The sequence below is a fragment of the Brassica rapa genome, chromosome A02 (assembly GCF_000309985.2).
Source record: "Brassica rapa cultivar Chiifu-401-42 chromosome A02, CAAS_Brap_v3.01, whole genome shotgun sequence".
NCBI lineage: Eukaryota > Viridiplantae > Streptophyta > Magnoliopsida > Brassicales > Brassicaceae > Brassica > Brassica rapa.
Window position 1 is genome coordinate 10412394 of NC_024796.2, and position 23160 is coordinate 10435553.

Below are 23160 nucleotides of genomic sequence, written 5' to 3' on the forward strand. Positions count from 1 at the left end.
AAAGTGTTAGGGAATCTACGATTGAACAACAAAATCAAGTACGTGAAGAAGGTGATAATGAAGATAATAGTAAATCTAATGAGAATGATAATGAGATTGAGAATAATGGTATTGGTGTCAGAGAAGAATTTTTAAGTAGTATTTAAAACGACGTTGTTTAATGAGTTAAGAGACGTTTACGGTTTAATAGTTGAGTTTTTGAGTTCTTAAAATGGTCTGGTCAAGAAAAAAAAATGAGAGTTAAAATAACCAACATTTAAAAATCGAGATTTTTTTGCTCAATCATAAGTTTAAGGTTCGTTGGTTTTAATTTGAAAGTTCGGAGTTTTATTGACAGTCTTCTTTATATCCTTTGGATGTTTGATCTTTTTATAGTGTGTTATAACTACTATTTTCATGGTATTTGTTCTCATATATATGTATATTTCATGTTAAAAAGATTTATTATTCGGACGTATGTGGTGATCACCCTCTCTCTTTCTCATTTATACGGCCGTTAAAATCAGAGATTATTGTGTCTGACAGATTCGGAAAAGGGATTTGTAATTAAGGAAGAAAGAAGAATGGGTGGGCCCCGTCGGCGTGAAGAAAGTGGGCCTTAATGCGTGGTACATTAGGGCCTTCATCACGTGTAAATTCATGCGTTGCCAATCTCTTCCTCCACCCTCGTGACTTTCCTCTCTGCCGCTACGGCCGTTTTTTTGAACAACACGGCCGTTTTTTTCAAAAAAGGAGATAAAACAGTATTGTCTCAGTTCTTTAATTTGATCACTTCATCAAGAAGACGCAGAGCCGGCTCGCTAAGAGGGCCAAGCGGTGCGACTGCTCAGGCTTAAATCTGTATCCCTCATATGATAATAACTAAAAAATCCAACTTTTTGTAAATTTATATTTTTATATATAAAAAGATAAATATAATAAATAAAATTAAAAAAGATCTAAAATTATTTGATATATATATAGTTTTATTTTCATTATAAAATATACAAAATATTACTGATTAAATTTTAAAAATATTTTAAACATTATCTGCATATAAATTTTAGAGAATAATTTTTTTTTTGCCCTAGAATCCGTAACAGTGTTGAATCGACCCTAAAAAAAAAATTTATCGTGGTTGGACCTTTTTTTTTCCTATCACAAACTATTTTTATATGCTTTTGTTCTATAATATGTAATACATAAATAATTCTCCTAGTCAACGATAAACTAGAAAGCCGTTATATATTTTGCTTCTGTTAATGAGCTATATTTGTTGTGTTTATTTTTGTATATATGCTTAGTTTTTTAATACATTATTATTAAATTAACCCAAAATCAGGAATTAGGATTCGACAACAAACCGAATTGTACAAAATAATCCAAAATTCCAAAGTAATTGATTCATAAACTAGTTTCGTAGGACACATCACCCCGACATGTTCCAATAGATCAGATCCAAGTGCATCAAGAATCGAAAGCTGTTATCAATTGAACGTTGAAATTCACCTTGTTACTTCAGATGCCAAGATTTTCCATATTAACTTTGGAATAGCTGGCTCTCAATAAAATTGTCTAAGGTTGTAGTCTTCCCCATCTATTAAATGATACTTTCTACTCATATGTTTTTTGATCGTTTGCATATTTTATAACAAAAGTTAAAATTTCTGATAAGAAAATTTTTATTGTGGGATTAACAGTCTTAGTAATTTATACTTTAAAAAAAATCTAAGTTGTCCATGTTTGTTCAAATCTTTTATCAAAAGTAATTGTTCAAAGTAAATTTTGAAATTAAAATATTTATGTATTTTATATGGTATATAGTTTAATTTAAAACGATATATATATATATGTATATCTTTTAATCTTAATAATTAATTAAATTAGACTTTTTACTTATATGACTTTGTAGTCGTTTGTATCTTGTCATACCAAAAAATTTAAACCATGAATCATAAAATTTTAATGTGAGATTTTTCACAGTTTTAGTAATTTCTAGTCGTTTTCTAAAAATTTAAAATATAACATATACAGAAAAATCTAAATTTTTATTATATGGTTAATGTGGTTGTTTAATTTATTTTTTATAGTTTAAAACTAAACGAAAATGATACAAGATATACTAATTTTATCAAATCTTTGTTATTCAAAATTATTAATTTCATATATGCTTTAGCCATATTAGACAATTCCGTAACTTCTATTTAAGAAAATAATAAAAAATATTAATAATGAAATTATGGTTGGTTTAATAAAAAAGTTTATTATATAATTAGATGGATCAACATATTTCTCTAAGAATTATAAAAATCATTCTAATGATAACACGTGACTACAAAAAAAGTTGTAATGTTTCTCAATTAATATATAAGAGATATTTTGCTACAAAAATACACATATATATATAGCTTGTAAGCTATTCGTAAAGAAAACGAGGACTACAGCAAGATTGTTCACTGTCGATTTATCTCATCATCGTCCATATATATGAATGTTTTATTAAAACTGGTAGATAAAGCGGTTCGATCTAAAAAAGAAGAAGATAAAGCGGTGATAGAACGGAAAATTGTTTTCAACCGGTTAAGTAAAAACATTCACTTGAAACAGCTATGTTTTGCACATGATCTCATCTGTGTGTTAATGGACATAGAAACTCTGTAGAAAGTATAGTAAAAATGTTCGACGATTATGCCAAGGAATCAAAACTCAAAATAAGTGTTAAGAAGTACATGATCTATCTAGCAGATCTCAATGATCATAGTAGCCTGTACATCACATATCGATTCCCATTTAGTACAAGACAGTTGCTGGTTAAATATATGGGTCTACCATTGTATTACGAACCACTTCTAGAGAAGATAGGCGGATAATAAGATTATGGATAGTTCTTTATCTCTTTTTTGCCGGAAGGCTACAATTCACCAATTAAAAAACACTATTAATTCTTTGGGCGCTGCTTTTTTTGGGGCGAAATATGTTAAGTTTGAGCGCTGCTTTCCGACTACTGTAATGATGTATTGAAAAAATTGAGAAGCTTTGCTCAAAAAAAAAAAAAAAAAATTGAGAAGCAATGCTCGGCCTACAGCTGAATCCCATAAAAACAAAAGTGGTTTAGAGTGAGGTTTGTCAGCCAAGAAGCAACGGGAGATTGGGAGAGATCACCGAGAATTTAGATTTTATAGTATTAACGGCGTTTCAAAATGTTATTTATGTATTTTTCAAAAAATAAAATGTTTCAAAAAATAAAATAAAAAGTATTTCTCAAAAAAAAGAGAGTTAATTATGTACACATGATTCTTTGCCGTGCGATTTAAATTTTTTATTGGTAGACCATTAGCATAAACATTTTGTTTTTTATTATCCAATCAACAAATATTTTAAAAAACATTTAAATTAGTATTTATAAGATACAAATACTCTCTAAATATTCTTTATCCAATGATTTCATATGAAGCTTTCAGCAAAGCATTTGCATTTATAATATATAAAATATTTGAAAAAATAATTATTTTTATTTAATAATATCATAAAATTAAATTGGTATCCAAAAATTAAATATATATTTTTAAAATTGAAAAAAGAATTTAATATATTTAATTTTTATACAAATAATATTTTACATTTAAAATATAATTAAATATGACTTATTTATTGTAAATAAAAGTATAAACTTAATATATATATTATATAACTATATCTACATTATTTAAAAACAAATAAATTATATATCATATACTAAATTTATACAATAATTTTATGTATGAATCATTTACTACTTTACCGATCACTTTATTAAATATATTTATGAGAACATATTGTTTCTGTAACAAACAGTTTATACAACATATTGCTATTGTTTTATCATCAGTTGTACAAAACAAGGCTTTAGGGCATGATTATTGGAGGTCCTTACTCTTGAATCCTTAATATACATAAATTTGTATGTATATATTATATATGCGTATATAATTGCGGGCTAAGGACTTTACGGAAACCTAAACCCAAACCAAACCGAAAGTTATATAATTAAGAAATTTTCAGTTTGGGTTTCCGTAAAGTCCTTAGCCCGCAATTATATATGCATATATAATATATACATACAAATATATGTGTATTAAAGACTCAAGAGCAAGGACCTCCAATAATCATGCCCTTAGAAAAAATGTCCTCAATATCTCCAATGTTCGAATCGAAACATAGTTGTTCCAGAGAGTATTCAGGGTTTAAATTGCAGCTCTTGAGCTGGACTTATTACTATGGGTTTGTTTGCAATTTCTTTATGTAGGGCGTCATCCCAATATGCCGGCTAATAGCTGGGCCAACTCTTTGTTTTCAATGCATTCAATAGTAAGCCCTTTTTCAAAGAAAAAAAAATTAGACTAAAAACTATTTTATCGAATTGAAATGTGTATTTGATCACAAACTAAACATTATGTTATTTCAATTCTTTTGTTTTTACGTGAATTCATGAAATACAGAGTGAAAAATGGTAGGACATGAGTTCGTGAAATGCATATTCCCACGAGTATAAGAAATCTCTCCATAGAATCAAAGAATTGGCTCTTTGCATTTCTGTAGGATATATTCCATTAAATTCTTATCAAATAACATTACTACAAAATCTATCAAATATTAAATAACAACAGAATTTAAAGTAAATAAAATAATGATTACAAATACTTAATCCAATAACACAAGAATTTAAAAGAATTGATGAAATCAATAATTAAATAATAGTGGAATTTAATGGAAACTATAATTCCATCTAATTCTATCAAATTTCTAAATCCAATACCCCACCTGGTTACTTTGGAATTCGGTTAGTTCGGATCGGTTGAAATCTCACCAAAAAAGTACGATTCGGTTAGGTTTTTGGTTAGTTTGGTTTCAAAAAAGTTTACCGAAATTTTTGGTTATGCGGTTAGTTCGGTTAAATTAAAAAAATTAAAAACATTTTGTTATTTGAGTTATTTTGGTTTGGATTTTGTTTAGTTCAGTTATTTTGATTTAGATTTTGGTTAGTTTGGTTAGGAATTTCTGTTAAACTGGTACTGTTTGAATTTTTTTAAAAAAATTATACTAACCGATTGCCGAACCAAATTGAAGACCAATTTTTTTTCTTACCGAACTATTTAAAAATCCCAGCCCTACGAATATGGATCAAATTTGGCCTGCTCTGGATCGAAAATATATTGCAGTGTACTTCTAGTTTGACCTCCTTAATTAAACAATCCTTTTTTTTTGCCGATTTTGACATATATTACCTATTAATAAACAGACAATGTATATGTTACAAAAAAAAAAAAAAAAAAAAAAAAACAGACAATGTATTTTTTTTTTTTATAACCATAGAGATCCGGTGACCGAGATCAACTGACTAGTCCCACGAGGCCCACGGCACTCCACGTATTCTTGCAATTTAACGCTAGTCCAGGTGGCCATACGTAGTGTTGAAACCAGGTCTGTATTGAGGTCGTAACTCCCTCAAGACCACTAGCCCACCACCTCGTGGTTAAATAGCATTAAAGAGGCATGAAATGGTGGCCCATTAAGGTTATTATAACAACTGTCCACCAAACGGACAATGTATTTTACAAAATATGAAATGCCGTGTTTTTAGTATTATATAACATAATGTTGATTGGGAATATTATGTAAAAAAATTATTTATTGATAGATTTTTTAAATCAAATTGCAAATTAACTAAAACTAGTATATCATCCCGGATCAGTATTTGTTTGCATCTAATCTATCATTTTTCTTAAAAACTTACAATTTGTATTTTTGTTTTATCAAAATAGAAATCGTTTTAGTCACATTTTCTATAGCTAAGTCACATCACATCAAAATTAGAAGTGGCCCCAATAAAAAAAACAGTTGAAAATGTTAAAATACTTATTATGATTTTCTTCCAAAAGAACAGATGCATGTATATAAGCAGTTTTCAAACATATGTTAATATATATATATATATATATATATATATATATATATATAAGAACACATAAATTATAGTTACGTATATTTTTGATACGTCACAGTTTTTTTGTATTTTTTTAATTGAATCTTTTTTAAAGATAAAATGTTCTTAGATTCGATAGACTGAAAATTAAAAACAATGAAAATAACACATATTTACAATTTTTCTTTCATATATACAATTTTGTATATGCCAGTCTTACTTTTTTAGACGAATATGCTCTGTTATAGACAAAAAGATTTGTAAATATCCAATTTGCCTCATCAAAGTTGTTGACACACTCTTTTTCCCAAGTAGAATGTTAGACTTTTTGGGTGTCTTTCCACAAATTTTGAAAGCTGCATCACATCATCATAGGAGTCATTTATTAAAATAATTATGTAATATTACTAAAATTATTTTAAGATGGGTCAAAGTAAAGGTTTGAACTAGTGTCATGGGGGTCAAGCTAAAGGATCGTAACCAAATGTTCCAGCCAAAATTATTTATTTGTAGAAGTCATGTGGGTCAACTGACCCCCCTCCCCACCACATGCACCACTGCCTCTGGTTCTGTTTCTGTTGGATGCAGTCATGCAGATGTGTATATTTACATAGTACCTTGATATTCTATGGCCTCCTCTGTCTCGTATAAAAATGAGATACAACCATAAGTTTCCCAAAGAGAAACCTGACATGTGAGAGAGCGAGGTTTGATGTAGCGGAAGTAGTTAAAAAAGAGTGAGATACAGAGAAATTGAGCAAGAAAAAATAAGTGGGTATGATATTACTACCAATGCCAAATAGAAACCTTGCATGGAGACGTTGGAATATTTGTGGATTTGAGTAAGAGAGAAAATGTTCTTTTCCTGCGTTGGACATAAATTATTACACGAACGTAGAATAACACAAATATAAATGGTGGAATAAAGGTAGTTTTATAGAGATTGCTGGTAACTGGTGATCGTGGAGTCGAGATGTGGGAAAGAACTGTTGGAGTATTATGATTTAGTAATTACTTATATTGTAAATTGACACGTAATTTGGTTGTTAAGCCTTAAGAAGGTGTTTACTTTTTGCTCTATTGTCTTTGTTTTATTATTTTAAACTAGATAGTAATCCACACTTTGCGCGGAATAAAATGTCTATATTAATGTTGAAATTATATATTATAATTATGTATAACATAAGATATATTTTAAATTTTTAAGTGATAGTTAGATAGAACTAAAGGTATGATAGTTATCATAGTCGAAGCTAGAAACTTTTTATAATGGGTTCACTAATATTAAAATTCAATATATGGTGTTTGCAAGTTTGAGAAGAAGCTTTGGAATTTTTTTTTATATTTCGCCTATCACGTTGGAGTAGTTATGGACTTAGGGGTTTAACAAATAAAATCGAAAAAGTGGATCAATAACATATTATAAGCAAAATAATAACTGTGTGAAAAAGTATAGTTCCTTTAAATTCAGAAAACATAGTTGTATAATAAAGAAATTGAAGATTATTTGACCCTCTAAATTGTAAAGGTTGTTCCAGATGCGACCACCACGTGAAACTTGTGGTTCGTTCCTGGAAGTTTTTTCTCATCTTTAAGGTCGTCAAATGCAGAGCTCTCATGGCGGCGAAGGTGGTGACACTCGCATTCTTATATTGCTTGCTCGAGAAGACTAATACACTAAGCCGAGACGATTTACAGTGATTCAGTCTCCTCGAAACAGAGATCACCTCATCGAGCAGTAACAAAACCGAGTAAAACACATTTATCTAGAAATATATTATCAACGTCCTCTTTCAGTAATGAGAGGCGGTTCTCAAGAACGTGAGTGATCTGCTAACTGCATGAAAGCAGGTATGGAGAAAAGGGTTCTTTCATTAATACTTGGCATCCTACTAAAGTTTCATTGTTCGGTGGTCTTTACGGATCTGTCGACTTAATGGAGATAGATTATATGGGTTACCGTACATAAACATATAGAGGAATAATAAATCTTTATTGATGCTATGATTATATTGAGAAGATTGATAAATCAACCAATTGAACTTGAAGTTAAAGGTTTATCACGTAAAAGTGTTCGCCGAGAAAAGTATGGATGGTATGAAGTTCTTTTAAAGGAATGTTTTGTGTGAATGCATTAAATTCACAGTTTTGGTGAGAAAAGTTTTATGCGTGACACCTAAGCGTTTTATTAAATAAAAACGTCCATGTCACCACGTCTCATTCCTTGCTAATAAACTTTTAAGCTAAGTTTTAAAAGTGATTTTCCTTTAATATATAGGAAATATAATGTTATAATAGTACGTGTTATTATTTGATTCGTCAAACGACTTGCGCTTTATTATATAAATGATTCAATGTTTCTTTTAACAAAGGATGATGTGTAAAGTTGCAATTTAGTGTCACTCGAAACTACAATGATTGCATCATTAAATAATCAAATTCTGTACATATATCTTGCATACTATACATACAAACTTATGTCAGCATGAAATTTTTTAGAATTTCTTACACTCCAAGACACATTATGTCTTTGGAATAACACATTAAAACACTTGTGGCTGGAGGCACACATTGTCCATGTGCAATGTCTTACCTACCACTCAACTACACCCTCTTCTAATTACTCTATTTTGTCATAAAATAATAAAAATTTCTAAATTTCTAAGTCCATCTATTTTTTTCTCTCCCACTATGATTCTCAGATCTACTTTCTCTTTTCCATCAATTATCATTTTCCTAACCTTAATCTCACGACGCTTCCATACCTTCAATTATCGGAGAAGATCGGAGAAGGAAGAGGGCATGCCGCTTGTTTGATTCTCCAATCCCCATCTCTGCAATTTCTCCAATTTTCTTTGGTTTTCTCTCCCAACTCAAATTCACTTTCCCAGTTCAACACTAATTTCACCGAAAGCACAAAACGATACCCAATTCCATGTTTATTTGGGAACTCCCGAGAAGCCTCCACCGAGATCTGTCAGATTGTCTGGTTTTAGGGTTCTCCCGTCAACGAGTCTCTCTATTACCTTGCGTCTTGATTGGATTCAGTTTAGCTTTGAAGGAATAAATGACCTTTTACCCTATACAGATTTTGTCCTTGAATTTTTGTCCACAGATTTAGTCCATGTCCACATTTTAAGAAATATGTCTTCTTAGCCATGTCCACATTTTTCATACATATTTATTATGTCAATGTCTAAACATTTTGTGTAAATGTTAATATATGTAAAATTGAAAATGGATGTTAAAAGATATAATTTTTTTGTCAATGTTCGTAGTTTTCCGTCCATATCCACGACATTAGTATTTATCATGAGCTCATTTTTTTGCTTATTATAGGTGCTAACTCGGCTGTCTGTGATAAATTTACGAAGCACTAAACATTTAACGTTGTGAATCTACATCTCTTTCATATTTTATTCTTTCACACTTTTTCATCCATGTCCACATATTTATTTTGTATAAATGTTAAATATATAAAATATATATATGATAGTGGATCTTAAAATATAGAGGAAAAAAATCTAAAATTTATTGTAACAATTAAATTTTTTTAATATATCAAAACTTTTAAAAAAACTAATATAAAACAAGAAGATGAAAAGTAATGACATAAAATAATAATATCTAACTAAGTTCTTTTTTATGTTTTCTGACCAGAAACAAACGTTCTCACTAACAAGACAATATAAGTGGTCCTCACTAACACCAACTTGTTTCTTGTCTCACTTCGACCAGGGGCAATTTAGTCTGAAATCAGCATAAGTAAGAGAAAAAGTATCCCTCCAGCAACAAGTGTCTTAAACTGTCAAAAAAATGAATAAAGTGTCCTAAATGGTAACTCACTCAATTTTTTAACATACGTGTAAAATTTTCGATGTGTATAAATTTTTTTAAATGGACTCATTGGTGCGAATATCGGGAAGTAGCTAATGGTCAGCAGAAACATAAATCAATCATTCATCAGATCGCATAAATATTTTGTATTTGAATGTTATTTTCATGTATAGGTAAAACCAATGAATATATTTACATCTTCAGTGGAGATGAAGTTATAATTTTATCATATTGCGTGAAGTTAACCTGTAAACGTGCAAATTTGTCTCGATTTCTTAATCTGTCTTTAACGATTAGAGTTCATAGGATCTCACTCGAATCCACAACATCCTATCCTTTATCGATTTGATATGGATAATAACAATACATATTACATATAGAAATTCAAATTTGTTTCATTTTTTTGTAAAGAACCGAATACGTCCCATTTTAGCGAGTAAACCAAAACCTTTTTTTTTTTGCGAGTAAACCAAAAACAAACAAACAAAAAAGGGAGAAAGAAGAGAAACGTAGGCTCAAGGAGATGGGAACAAAAGCTGATCATACGTGTGTGTATGCAAAGAGCACCAGCTATTACGTATTAACACAAATACAAAAGCACACTGAAGAGTGAAAACCAAAGTCTCGTTCTACTACCTCTATCTCCACGATATCTTATCTGATCTTTGCCACTTATTACTTTTAACTCTTCTATCAATTTTTTTTTTTTGATTATCCAAAGGTGTCCGACGGATCGAGACTCAACCGACTAATCTCTTGGATATGGGATACCTATTCCCCGGTGACATAAAATCCCAATGGCTGTACGTGGGAATTAGAAATCCATGCCACCTAACCAGATGATGAGTTAGTAATTTTACACTGGAGATGAATGGTTCCCGTCCTGACCAACATGACGACTCTTCATCCAGTGGAAACAACTAAATTATGATGATGTAGTTTTGACTTTTTGTATCGATCATTAACCCTCTTTAGCTTGCAGTATACTACATCATTTTATTGAAATGTGATAAAGAATGAGAAACTGCCTTTTCCGACCCTTATTATTTATGCTGTAAATTTTGAGACTCAACCAAAAGATAAGTGCTAAATCACTAGTAGAAAATTGTGATATACACACGGAACATTTCGTGGCTACAGCTATTATTTCGTGACTATAAGACGAAATACACACGAAAAGTCACGAAAAATTTTCGTGTCTATACGATCGTGACCAAAATTTACGGTGACAGTTCGTGACTAAAATAGTCACTGTTTAGACACGGTATGGTTTCGTGACAAACACAGTCACGATATAACACGAATGCATTCGTGTCTATTTTGTCACGATGGCTTCGTGTCGTTTCCGTGACACTATGTCACGATTATAAGTGTGACATTAACGTGGATAGGGTTGGTCACGACTATGTCTTTGTTTATTGTGTGACTACTTAGACACGATTTGATCATTTTATAAACGTGACTAAATTCATTTTTTTGTTAAAAAAAAACTTAATATGATAATTTTAAACCTAATTAAAATATATTACAATGGAAAATGTTTAACAAAACACTACAACCGATTTTTGATAATTAAAGTTGTTACAAAAGGATCTTACATTACCAAAACACTAGGTGGCATCCTTGTTACATAGTTGTTACAAAAGGATCGTTACGTTACAAAAAAAACTCGTAGCATCCTTGTTACATAGTTGTTATGAAAGCTAAAAGAGATCAGCTTAAGCAAGAAGCCTAAGGAGTTGAGGCATTGTCAGGTTGGTTCACTTGAGGAGAAACAGCACCAAGAGCACCAAGAGCCTGTAGAATGACATTAAGGGAGCTTCTTGTTGCAGCCATCTCCTGCTGGAACTCAGTCTTGAAGGCTAAAAAATCTCCTTTGAGAGTTGTCACATCAGTCTTGAGAAGTTCCACAGCGGTCTGCACATGTTCAGCATTTGTCTCTATTCCAGAGACGCGCAAGTCCATGTCTAAGCTGCGTTTAAGAGATGCTGGGACTGACTGAGGTGGTTCATAGTCTCTGAACTGGACACTACCAATCCCATATACACTCCCTTTGCTTGTCTTAGCAAGCTGAAAAAATGGAAAAAATGATTAACGAAAGAAACGCCTGGTGAACAAAGAATGGAAACAATGATTATAAATGACATGGACAGAGACATAGTAGACAAATAAAAGTCCAGCAACAAAACATAAACAAGCAGAAGACATGATGAACCAAACAAAGAACTTTCTAAATTCTGTGTATAACAAGTTGTAAACCATTCAAGTAATGAAATAAGAAATAACAATTTAAGGGGTACCTTGAGAAATTCTTGATCAAGGAGGAACCGCCTTGAAGGAGCAGTTGTAGCAGTTGAAGCAGTTGGGCTGGCACCATTAGGAGAGTCCTCATCGAGTATCATAGAGTCCACAGCTTCCTCCACCGCTAAGACAAGAGCCTCAGCACGTTCATCAATGAATGAACCATCCTTGCGAGTGTGTGTCTTGCACACAAGGTCAATGAAAGATGGTGGCTCGTCCAATCCACCCTCAACCATCTAGAAAAAATAAAACAAAGTGTGTATGAATTTAGAACAGATAAATGAAAATATGAAGGGAAGAGTTGAATCTTTACCATATCGTACTCAAGCTTAGCAAAGTTATTTGGTCCAGCAGAGTGCTTAGACATCTTCTTGCCAGGAGGAGCTGAAGTGCGTGACTTAGCAGCCTTTGTGCTCTTATCCTTAGCTTTTTGAGTTGCCCAATTGGCTGGGAGGATAGACCAGTCCTCCTCACTGATGTACTTTGGCTTCTCGTTATCTCTCTTCTTCCTGCTGATTTTCTGACATACAGTATGCTGTGTGTGAATCTTCCAGCGGTTGTACACTTCATCATGGTGCTTCTCTTCCCAGTAATAGTTTTGCTGCATAAAAAAAAAGAAGGCATTAAATGTAGAACCGTTAAAATGGAAGTGGAGAGTAAAGTAGCAATACATACAATGAAAGTGTGCCACCAACTTGTTCTCCTCTCCTCTGGAACAAACTTCCAGCTAGGCCATGGCCCCCAGTAGTAAGCTTGCCAAGTTGTTCGGATGAATTTATGAACACTAGGGTCCACTCCAAACCTGAATGCAAAAGCAACAACAGAGGAAATGATCAGGAACAATATATGCATATGTAAAGTAATACAAAAAAAATAACAAGCAAAGAAATTAGAGACTTACCACAAAGCACCGTTGACTTTCTTTGGATGTAGGTGAGGCTGATGCTCTCTAGCTGCAGAGCGTAAGAGTGCTTGTTCTGTTAGATGGTTGTCGTTGTTAACAGGTGGACGGTCTCGAGTTGAAGACCCAACAGCTCCTGGTGGCATGGAATGACCAGAAGACCCACTCGTAGGAGGCATGACAAACCCTGCAGATGCAACTGAGGTTGGTATTCTTCTTTGTTGCATATCTGGAAACATAAAACATAAAGATAAATCGGAGACCATAACACATCAACCATCAGATAAGGGACCATTAACAATCTAAATAGACCCAAATCGAAACTCTAATAAATAAATCATCAAATCGAAACCCTAATACAAAAAAATCCCCAAATCGAAACACAGTTAATGAAACCTAATAAAAAAACTAATAAGAGATTCTAAACCCTAATCGAACAAATAACAGAAGAAGATTCGGAACCCTAATCGAAACACAGTAAGGAGAACGTACCGGGAAGGTTTAACTCTGGTGGGCGTTGGCGACGCCGATTATCCGATGGTCCGCTTTGAGCCATGCTGGTTCTGATCAGAGAGAGCTCGAGACAGTGACTTCGAGTGTCGTCCGATAGTCGGAGTAGAGTCAAGAGAGTAAAGTTTTTTTTTTTTTGTCTAAGTGTTGTGTTTTGGAAGGGTGGAGAGCGTCCTTTATTTACTAAGTGTTTTGGGCCAAAAGATTAAGAGCCAAAACACAAATAAATGGAGCCAAAAATTGGAGCCAAAAATTGGAATGGAGGCAAAATATACGGAGGCAAAAGTTCGAGTAAAAAATTTGGCAAACATTCTCTATGTCCTAAATAAATTTTAACATTATCAATAAGACAATAACCAACTTTAACATTTTACATTAACGAAATCTAAATTCGTAATCTAAAACTACAAATCAATTGTTCTCAACAAACTATAAAACAACAGAGCCTAAAAAATACAACCCCCTTGCCTTATAAACTATAACCCCTAAACCCTAACCCTCAAACTACAACCACTAAACAACAACCTTTCAACTATAACCTTTAAAAATATAATCCCTAAATTGTAACTCCTAAACAAGATACATATTTGTAATAATCAAATAAGTACGATAATCAAACTTTATTTTATTAATAATATTCCAAATCTCAAATACATATCACAACTACATATTACCTTAATCAGAATCAGAGTTCGAATCAGAGTCGCCACAAGAATCTTCTAACTCGTCTTCTGATACATATTCATCGTTAGGAGGAGCCACGGGTAAGACATCATAACCAGAATCATCTTTCACGACATATGATTCAATTCGTATCATCTCACTCGGTGCAACAACATCGTTACGTGTATCATCTTGCAATGCTGTTAAAGCAACTTCAGATGTTTCATTTACCCCTCGAGGCAAAACTTTTGTGCATGCCCACCAGTCTGCCACATTTGTACGACGCACACGCGGATAAGGAATGAAACATACTTGATCACAATTACCAGACAGTATGAAAGGATCATATTTCTCATATTGGCCACGGGGAGACACATCAATGATCCCTGACTTATGCTTACGCATTCCACGACCCACTACTGTATCAAACCACTTGTATTTGAAAATCATGGCTTTCAAGCCAACAGCACCACCATACTCGATCATCATGATTTCTTCTATCAGCCCATAATACTCGGTCTCTGTGGTTCCACGGACATACACGCCATAATGTTGGGTATTTTTATCTTGGCCATGGCTATGTGTGTGGAAGCAATATCCTCGCGAGAAATATATCGGCCACGATGTGTAATTACGATGCGGTCCTTGAATGAAATCCAACATCCATAAAGGGAACTCGTATGTTTCACTGGCATTTGTAATCTGTAATGTTGGTATAATGAATTATAAAATTTTGTTATTTTTTTATTTTACAAAATTTAATAATTACGAAAGTCTCAAGTTAATTAAGCAAAACTTACAAAGTCTTTCACCCATTTTGCAAAATGTTGATCTTTCGCTTTCTGTAGATCATTACTAGTAATATTTGGGTTTGCTTCCATCACAAACTCGTCAAACATCCTGTGCAAAAAACATGACTCAGACCCTCATTATATAATAGGATGATATAAATCTAAATTCAAAATATTACCTTTCATAAGGTTCAAACACATCGCAATTGAGCAACATAAATGTTTGCAAGACGGTGAAGTCAACATCTGTTAACCATCTCGTGGTGGCTTTTCCACTGACCCGACCTTCATGATAAAACAAATTTGGCACATCTTCATAAGTATAAGTAAATCGAATTTTCCCTCGAATGGAAGCTTCTTCTATTACTTCTGGATGACCAAAGTAAGTTGCAGATGCAGTTGACATCTCCTCATTCAAGGATTGTGCAACAATGGACCCTGCAATATTTGCCTTGTTTTTTACCATCTTTTTCAAATGATACATGTATCTTTCGAAGACATACATCCATTTATATTGGACAGGACCACCTAATGCAGCTTCATCTGGTAGATGCACAGGAAGATGTTCCATAACATCAAAGAATGATGGAGGAAATATCTTCTCTAAGTTACAAAGCTTCACCCCTATATTTTCTTTCAAAAGAACAACATCTTCGGTGCGCAATATCTTTGCTGAGATATCACGAAAGAAAAGTGCAATCTCTGCAAATTTAAATACAGTTATTAGTAAGTAAGAAACATTAAATAATAAATAAATAGCTCAACAAATCTTATAATTAAGTAATAACCTGAAATTGCGGTATGAACATGTTTCGGAAGGAGTTCACGAAATGCAAATGGGTAAAGTCGTTGCATAATAACGTGACAATCGTGACTTTTCAACCCTGATAGCTTCATATTTGTTTCATCAATGCACCGACTAAATTTTGAAGCGTATCCATCTGGAAATTTTATATCATTCTTCAGCCATGAGAGAAATTGCCTTTTTTCTTCATTTGACAACCTAAATATCGGCACAGGCATAGTTCCATCTTCGTTTAAATGTAGAGATTGTCTTCTACATATATTAGGGAGATCCATCCTCGATTTAATGTTATCTTTCGTCTTTCCAGGAACATTCAACACAGTGTTGGTGAGATTATCAAAAAAGTTTTTCTCCACATGCATGAAGTCAATGTTGTGTCGAAGAAGAAGGTTCTCCCAATATGGCAAATCCCAAAAAATACTCTTCTTCACCCAATTATGATCCTTTCCATAGCCAGATATCGTCTGTGCAGCCTTCTCGTGGCCTTTTCCTCCACAATCAACTGTTTTGGACAACCCCTCAATGTTGTTTATTCTTTCACGAAGAATTTCTTCTCCAGTTAACCACAGGGGTGGATCATCTGTTACTGTTTGTCCCCGCCGAAACGCATTAACATTTCGCCGGTAAGGATGATTCTGAGGCAAAAACATTCTGTGACAATCAAACCAACTATGCTTTCTTCCATTTTGTAACCAAAACGCCTTTGTATCATCTAAACAATATGGACACGCTAATCTACCGTGCGTCATCCAACCAGAAAGCATTGCATATGCTGGAAAGTCGCTTATTGTCCACATCAGTGCCGCTCGCATTGTGAATCTTTCTTTCTTTGAGATATCATAAGCTTCCACCCCCTCACTCCACAAACTTTGTAATTCTTCAATCAGCGGCTGAAGATAAATATCTAGACTTTTTTTCGGATGTTTTGGCCCGGGAACTAGTATCGACAGATATAAATATTCCCTTTTCATACACATACCAGGTGGTAAGTTATATGGAGTTACGATAACGGGCCAGATCGAATGTGCTTCACCATTCATACCGATTGGATTAAATCCATCTGTCGATAAGCCTAAATAAATGTTACGACTTTCAGCAGCGAATTGAGGATATACCCCATTAAAATGCTTCCATGCCGCTCCATCTGACGGGTGATGCATTTCTCCTTCAGGAGAATTATGCTCTGCGTGCCATCGCATATGTGATGCAGTTGTCTCTACTTGGTATAGACGTTTCAGACGTTCCGTAATCGGCATATAAAACATCCTCTGTTTAGGACGATTTTTTCCTCTTCCTCTGTTTGGGTGGTATCTGTCTTTACCACAAAACCGACATGCCAAAAGCTCTTTATCTTCTTTCCAAAACAACATGCAGTTATCCTCACAAATATCAATCTTCACAACAGGGAGGCCAAGTGATCGGGCCAGCTTCTTTGTTTCGTAATAAGATGATGGCGCTTTATTCGGCTTCGGTAGAACATCTTTGAAAGTTTTTGATATCTCGTCGATACAAGCTTCCGGCAAATTGTAATCGGTTTTTGCTTTCATCAATCGTGAAGCCAAGTATAGTTGAGAAATTCCTTCAGAACATCCATCATAAAGTGGTTGGCTTGCATCTTCATAGGCTCTAAAAACGTTATCGTGATATGTTTCTTCATTACCCGCTTCCACCACATACTCCAAAGTAGGGGTTACTTCAACCTCTTCTTCCAAATTTATATTTATATTGGAAAATGGATTATTAACGTACATTTCGTTTGGAATTTGATAGTTTGTACCTTCTGCTTCTTCTTGTGTTTCTTCTCCATAGAAATGACTTGTCCCCGAAGATTGTCCAACGTTGTAACAGCTTTCTCCATGACTTGACCAAACATAGTAATTCCCCGTAAATCCTACTCGGAAAAGATGTTTAGAAACCGTCTTTGCATCGCGTTGTTTCCGGTTCTTGCATCGTGCACATGGACACAACATAGTGTTTGTTCCTTGGTAAGACTCTTGATTACAAGCAAAAGCTAGAAACACTTCAATTCCCTCCATAAATTCTTCAGAAACACAATTTCGGATTGGATCTAAATGTCGATCCATCCACTCTCTTGATTGAAAGAAATGAGACATTGAAATTATGAAATACAAAAGAAAGAGTTGAGAAAACACGTTCACTAATTTGTCAAGAACACATAAAAATATAGAGAGGAGAGGTTTTCTTTGTTTGATATTGTGCTCTTCATTTCCACGAAAGTGTTTGTTTTGTGTTGTTTTAGTCATGGAAATTGTCACAATAATGAAACCGTGACTAGATATGACATGTTTTTGTCACGATGCCTACTGTGACCAACCAAATTCGAATATATTCCCAGCCAAAACAGTCCCGTTTTCTGACTTTGATGTAAAGTTTATGATATTTTTTTGTTGGAAAAGTCTCACTTTAGTCACGAAATGGAGTGGGACTAAAGTTTTCGATTATTTGATTAGACATCGTCTTGGTCACGGTTTAGCTAGTGTCATTTCGTGACTCTAAAAGCCACGGTTTATACACGGTTTTGAAAACGTGACAGTTTAGTCACGAATAGTTTGTGACAAATCGTGACTACGTTTAGTCACGAAAACATATGTGACCAATTCGTGTCTATTTTGCCATGAAAAAGACAGAGTGTCACGTTTTCCTATTTCGTGACTAAATGTGACTTTGTCGTGACTAACACAAAATAAGTCACGATACTACTGTGTCCAAAACGTGTGTATTTCGAAGTTTTCTACTAGTGAATACGATCTAAACTAAAAACTAATTTGAATTATAGACATAAACTCTGAATCGTGTTATATAAAATCTATCTTGACTAATATCGCGTTAGTCAACCATTATATTAGACAAAACTTGTAACTGATGATTTTTTTTAAAATCGGGCTCCCTAGGAATCAAACCTTGGTCGCAAAATATAATTTAGCTTTTCTTACCATTGTGCTATAACGCTTCTATTGTTTCATTTATTAGATTTAAAAGATAAGTGGATTTGAATCCATATATTCTAAGGGAAAATTTATTTTTGTTTACAAATTTTATTTAATAGAAAATTATAATTACATCAATAATTTATGTATTTTAAGTTTTTACATTTTACACATGTAATAAACTAAAAGTGACATTTCATAAATTATTCACTCTAGATTTAAAATGATATTTCTCAAATATTTATCTAAGTTTAATATTTAAATTTTAAAATTCTATATATAATAGAGTAAAAATGAGTTTACTCTATATATAGAGTAAGTTATTTTTTTTCTGCATCACTCTATTTTCAATTCTAAAGTAGAGTATCATTGGAGTATAACTCAATTTTATTATAGAGTTATCATATTATAAAGTGAACCATTGGAGATGGTCTAAAGAATACCAAAAACAAACTACCGAAATATAGTTCAACTAACTCTTCCTTTTGGTAACATGGCGAAACGATGCTAGACGGCAACAATAAGATTACTGAATACTAAATAGTAATATGTAATTCATGACAATATTTGAAACATTAGAAAATTGTGAAATAACCTGGATTTTTTTTTTGTAACAACAAAAAATGATCAAGAAAACATATTTTCCCGGAATATGTATAAATTTCATAAAATCTCAACAAAGAAAATTGACACTTCATAGTTTTCATGAAATGATTTTTAACGTACATGTTTTCTGATAAAAAAATAATATAAAAAGGACTTTGAAGTCTACGAACAATTATTTTAGAGCACCTTACCAACCAATGTCGGGAGAAGAATAATCTTATAGAACATACATGTATTATTTAGTTCAAAGCGGTAATCAGACTTGATGGAGAGTAGAATCAAGTGAGGCAGAGGCGACGACAAGTGAGCCGAAGATGATTATGTATCTAAGTTCTCCAGCCACAGAATAAAAAGAGTAGTAGACAAAGAGGTTTAATACACTTTGAGCTGGTAATCAAACTCAGATTGTCGGAGGGCAGCAATAAGTGAGGCTGAGATGATGGCGGAGACAAAAATAAATGAGGAGTTGATTCATTCGAGAAGAAAGATAAATTTTTGACTTTGACCATGAATGAATAACTCTCCAATTGATATTTTGAGCATCGGATTGTGGCTAGTTGATTGAGATCTGAGACTACGCATCTAGCTCCACCATCTCCGTCGTTAAATCGATTAAGTCTCTCGGCTTGATTTTTTCAACTTTTCTCAGCAAAATTTTTACCTAGGTAAACGTGTAAGAGATTAGAAAAAAGAAATAAAAAGATGTGGCTCTGAACGTCGCTTACTACTTTTTTTCTTCCGATTTTATTTAAAACATTAAACTAAAGAAAAAAAACTATTAAACCCACTACACGTTTAGCTTAGTTAGGGGCAGCAAAATAAATAACCATAATAAAACTACTTTGGTAGTTGTAACTGCTCTACTGTGTAATAAAATCTCAAAAAATGACTCTTACCGAAAATCACTTCTTTTTTATTCCCTCCCTATTACTCCTCCAAAGTTTACCAATCATAACATGTATGTCACAAGTGGCGTTATATTTTCAGCAAAAAATACATTTGCTCTCACTCCAGCTATTATCGTACCAATCAGGTTGAAAACTTTCCACCTATCTTTTCGCTAGTTACTGTTTAATTAGAGTAAAACTGTTTATTTTGTTCCTCTTTCTACGTGAAGAAAAATTGGTGTTACGCTGAAAGTGACATCTTTCTTTTCTTTTTTAATGTTATTTTACTCTGTTACTCTCAATTTCTCTATATTAATTACTCTCAGTTACTTTTGTAGTTACCGATCGCACACGTTGGCACTAGAGAATGGGGGTTGGCTGTGCAAAAAGGGAGAGTGAAGTCCACACTAGGCCAAACAATGCCATATTGCCATGTGATATGCATTCTGATGATATATGAGTCCCCAACTCATGTATCACTCTACCTACTCTCTTGTGATCCATTTCTCACGCATGCGAATATACGACAACAGAGACTAGCACTCAAACTAATTATATAGAAACTATTAAAATTTATCTATTATCAATGATTAAGGACGTGAAAACATAAAAACGCAAAAAGAGAAACAAATACATATTAATTTATGTGGTTCACTAGCGACGTCTTGGTTAAGTTATGGACAAAAGAGAACGATATTATTAATAGAGACATCAAACAAGTATTCAGATACAAGATGGTGTCAAAAGAAGAAAACCAAAGCTAAAAATGTAACCTATAAATGAATTATCCATGTACTACCACAAACAAGGTGTGATCAAATAAATTATAAGAAAATATGATATTTGCAAGTTAAGATTTCGAAAAGAACAAACCAACGCAAATATGTGAAGGTTTGCTATGAAAGTCCCTTGTGTAGAAAACTCCTTCCATATCTACGAAAAAGATTATTGAAAGATCATCTCAATATTGCAATGGATTTACAAAAATTGCAAATCCCTAGCAAATATAAGCGATGGTTTGCGATGAATGGTGGTAAATTGTTTTGCAAATTCATCGTAAGTTTATGGACGAATATATTTACAACATATCCATCATATATTCCTTAGCAAATATTACGAGGGAACTTGTTAGAGAAAAAATCTCATATTAAAAATATGTAAAGGACTTACTAATATATAAGGGACTTGGACCACTGCATTTATCGCCAATTGGTTTTAAGTTAGAAATCTATAAACTTAAAATCTCGAGATAATAGTTTTTATTGCCGAGAAATCTTGGAAATTTAAGATAGTTATACTCAGTCGAGGGAGTTAATTACGATATTTATATCCGGTTAGGAAAGGTTATTTTAATTAGGAATTTAACATATTTGGGATCTGAATCTGATACAATGTCAACTTAGATGAACTTTCAACATAAACCAATTGATGATTACTAGATTGGTCATAATCTTTATATTAGTTAATGTCCCATTGAATTCCCTATATGAAATTATTTTATCTCTAATAGAACTGCAAAAAAAAAGAAAAAAATTTGGTTTTGTAATGGTATCATATTTATCATAAATTGGTCATAATATTATATTTTTTTTATCTTGTAAATCTTATTTTATTAAAAACAACATTTGGTTTTGTAATGGTATCATATTTATCATGTGTATCTTTAATTTAATATCAAAATTTGCTTTAATATTTCATTTAAATTTATTTTACATATAATACTAAATATATATATTGAATTATATTGTATTAAATTTGAAAATTTGTTAATAGGTACAATGTATTATTATTTGACATTATTTTTTAAAGATGTGTTATTTTTTTAGAAAAACTTTAAAATATTTTTGAATTCATGCATTAGTTGATATTAAAGTCCAAAACTATTGTATTATTTTACCAAGAATCATAATTATTTTTTAGATCATCCAAAAAACATATATATATATATAGATGTAATTTTAAAGCTCAAAATAATTATATATATGCTTAAATTGATTTAATATAATATTTTAAATAGAAATTTATAGTTATTTAATTAGATAATTATTTTAAAATCATTCAAAATCAGATACATATTTTTTAACCAAATACATTATATATGTTTAAATAATTTTTGATTATAATTGAATAAAATTTTAAATTTTTCATTCATAAAGTATTTTAAAAATAACTCTTTGTAATTATGAAAATAAATAATTTTTATAGATTAATTTAAATTAATACAATACTTTGGAATTTTTTTTATCCACTTTTATCATTTAAACATATGTTTTGAACCGTTAGATCCGTTTGATTCACACTTGTACCACTAGATTCACTTGATCTACTTTTATTCCGCTCGATCCATTTTATACACTAGATCCGCAATGTTTGATTTGTTTTCTCCATTCGGAGCCTAAATGGGTAAATAAGTTATCACAAAAGTTCAAATAACTGTTTTATGTCGCAACAAAGTTTGTCCAACTGGTTGAAATGGAGCGCAAATAGTTTATTGTTGATGTGATGTAAGCACCTCAAAATATGGGATTTTGTGTTAACGATGATGATTCGCACAAACCTGACTTGAAAGGCATTATTATATAGAGTTATTTTCATATAAAGGCACTTTATTATATAAATCTTTCTATTATATACAAACTATAAATTTGAGAAAATGTGGTTAAACGAGATATACATCAATAACAAGAATTTCTTTTTCTTTTCAATAACAAGAGCTTGCATGATTAAAAAAAAAAGGAGCTTGCATGATGCATCATAGTTCAAAAGAAAATCATGGAAGTTATTTTTTTCATCATGTTCCACCTTTGAAAATTACGTGTATAGATGACACTAGCTACTCAGTCAAGTCCATGTTGTCCACTGAAAACTAAACATTTGTGCCAAAAAAGATAAGAAGGTGCTAAAAGCCTAAAACTACACTAGTTCATAAGGTCATGAAAATCAAACATTAGTTCATAAGAATTGTTTTTC

The 23160-nt window shown here is 32.3% G+C and overlaps 2 protein-coding genes across 2 annotated transcripts; both read right to left on the minus strand.

The window, feature by feature from the left end:
- Positions 1 to 2022: 2022 nt before the first annotated feature.
- LOC103829431 lies at positions 2023 to 13774 on the minus strand. The gene is made up of 6 exons (XM_033283642.1): positions 13473 to 13774; positions 12981 to 13209; positions 12755 to 12881; positions 12393 to 12680; positions 12079 to 12315; positions 2023 to 11848 (listed from the first exon to the last, which is right to left on the minus strand). Exons 1-6 carry the CDS (start codon positions 13534 to 13536, stop codon positions 11510 to 11512), a joined length of 1284 nt encoding a protein of 427 aa, XP_033139533.1. The 5' UTR covers positions 13537 to 13774; the 3' UTR covers positions 2023 to 11509.
- A 321-nt stretch (positions 13775 to 14095) lies between these two features.
- Positions 14096 to 22251, minus strand: LOC117131048. Its single transcript, XM_033283508.1, has 4 exons — positions 15733 to 22251; positions 15124 to 15646; positions 14954 to 15053; positions 14096 to 14855 (listed from the first exon to the last, which is right to left on the minus strand). Exons 1-4 carry the CDS (start codon positions 18011 to 18013, stop codon positions 14166 to 14168), a joined length of 3594 nt encoding a protein of 1197 aa, XP_033139399.1. The 5' UTR covers positions 18014 to 22251; the 3' UTR covers positions 14096 to 14165.
- Between the last annotated feature and the right edge of the window lie 909 nt (positions 22252 to 23160).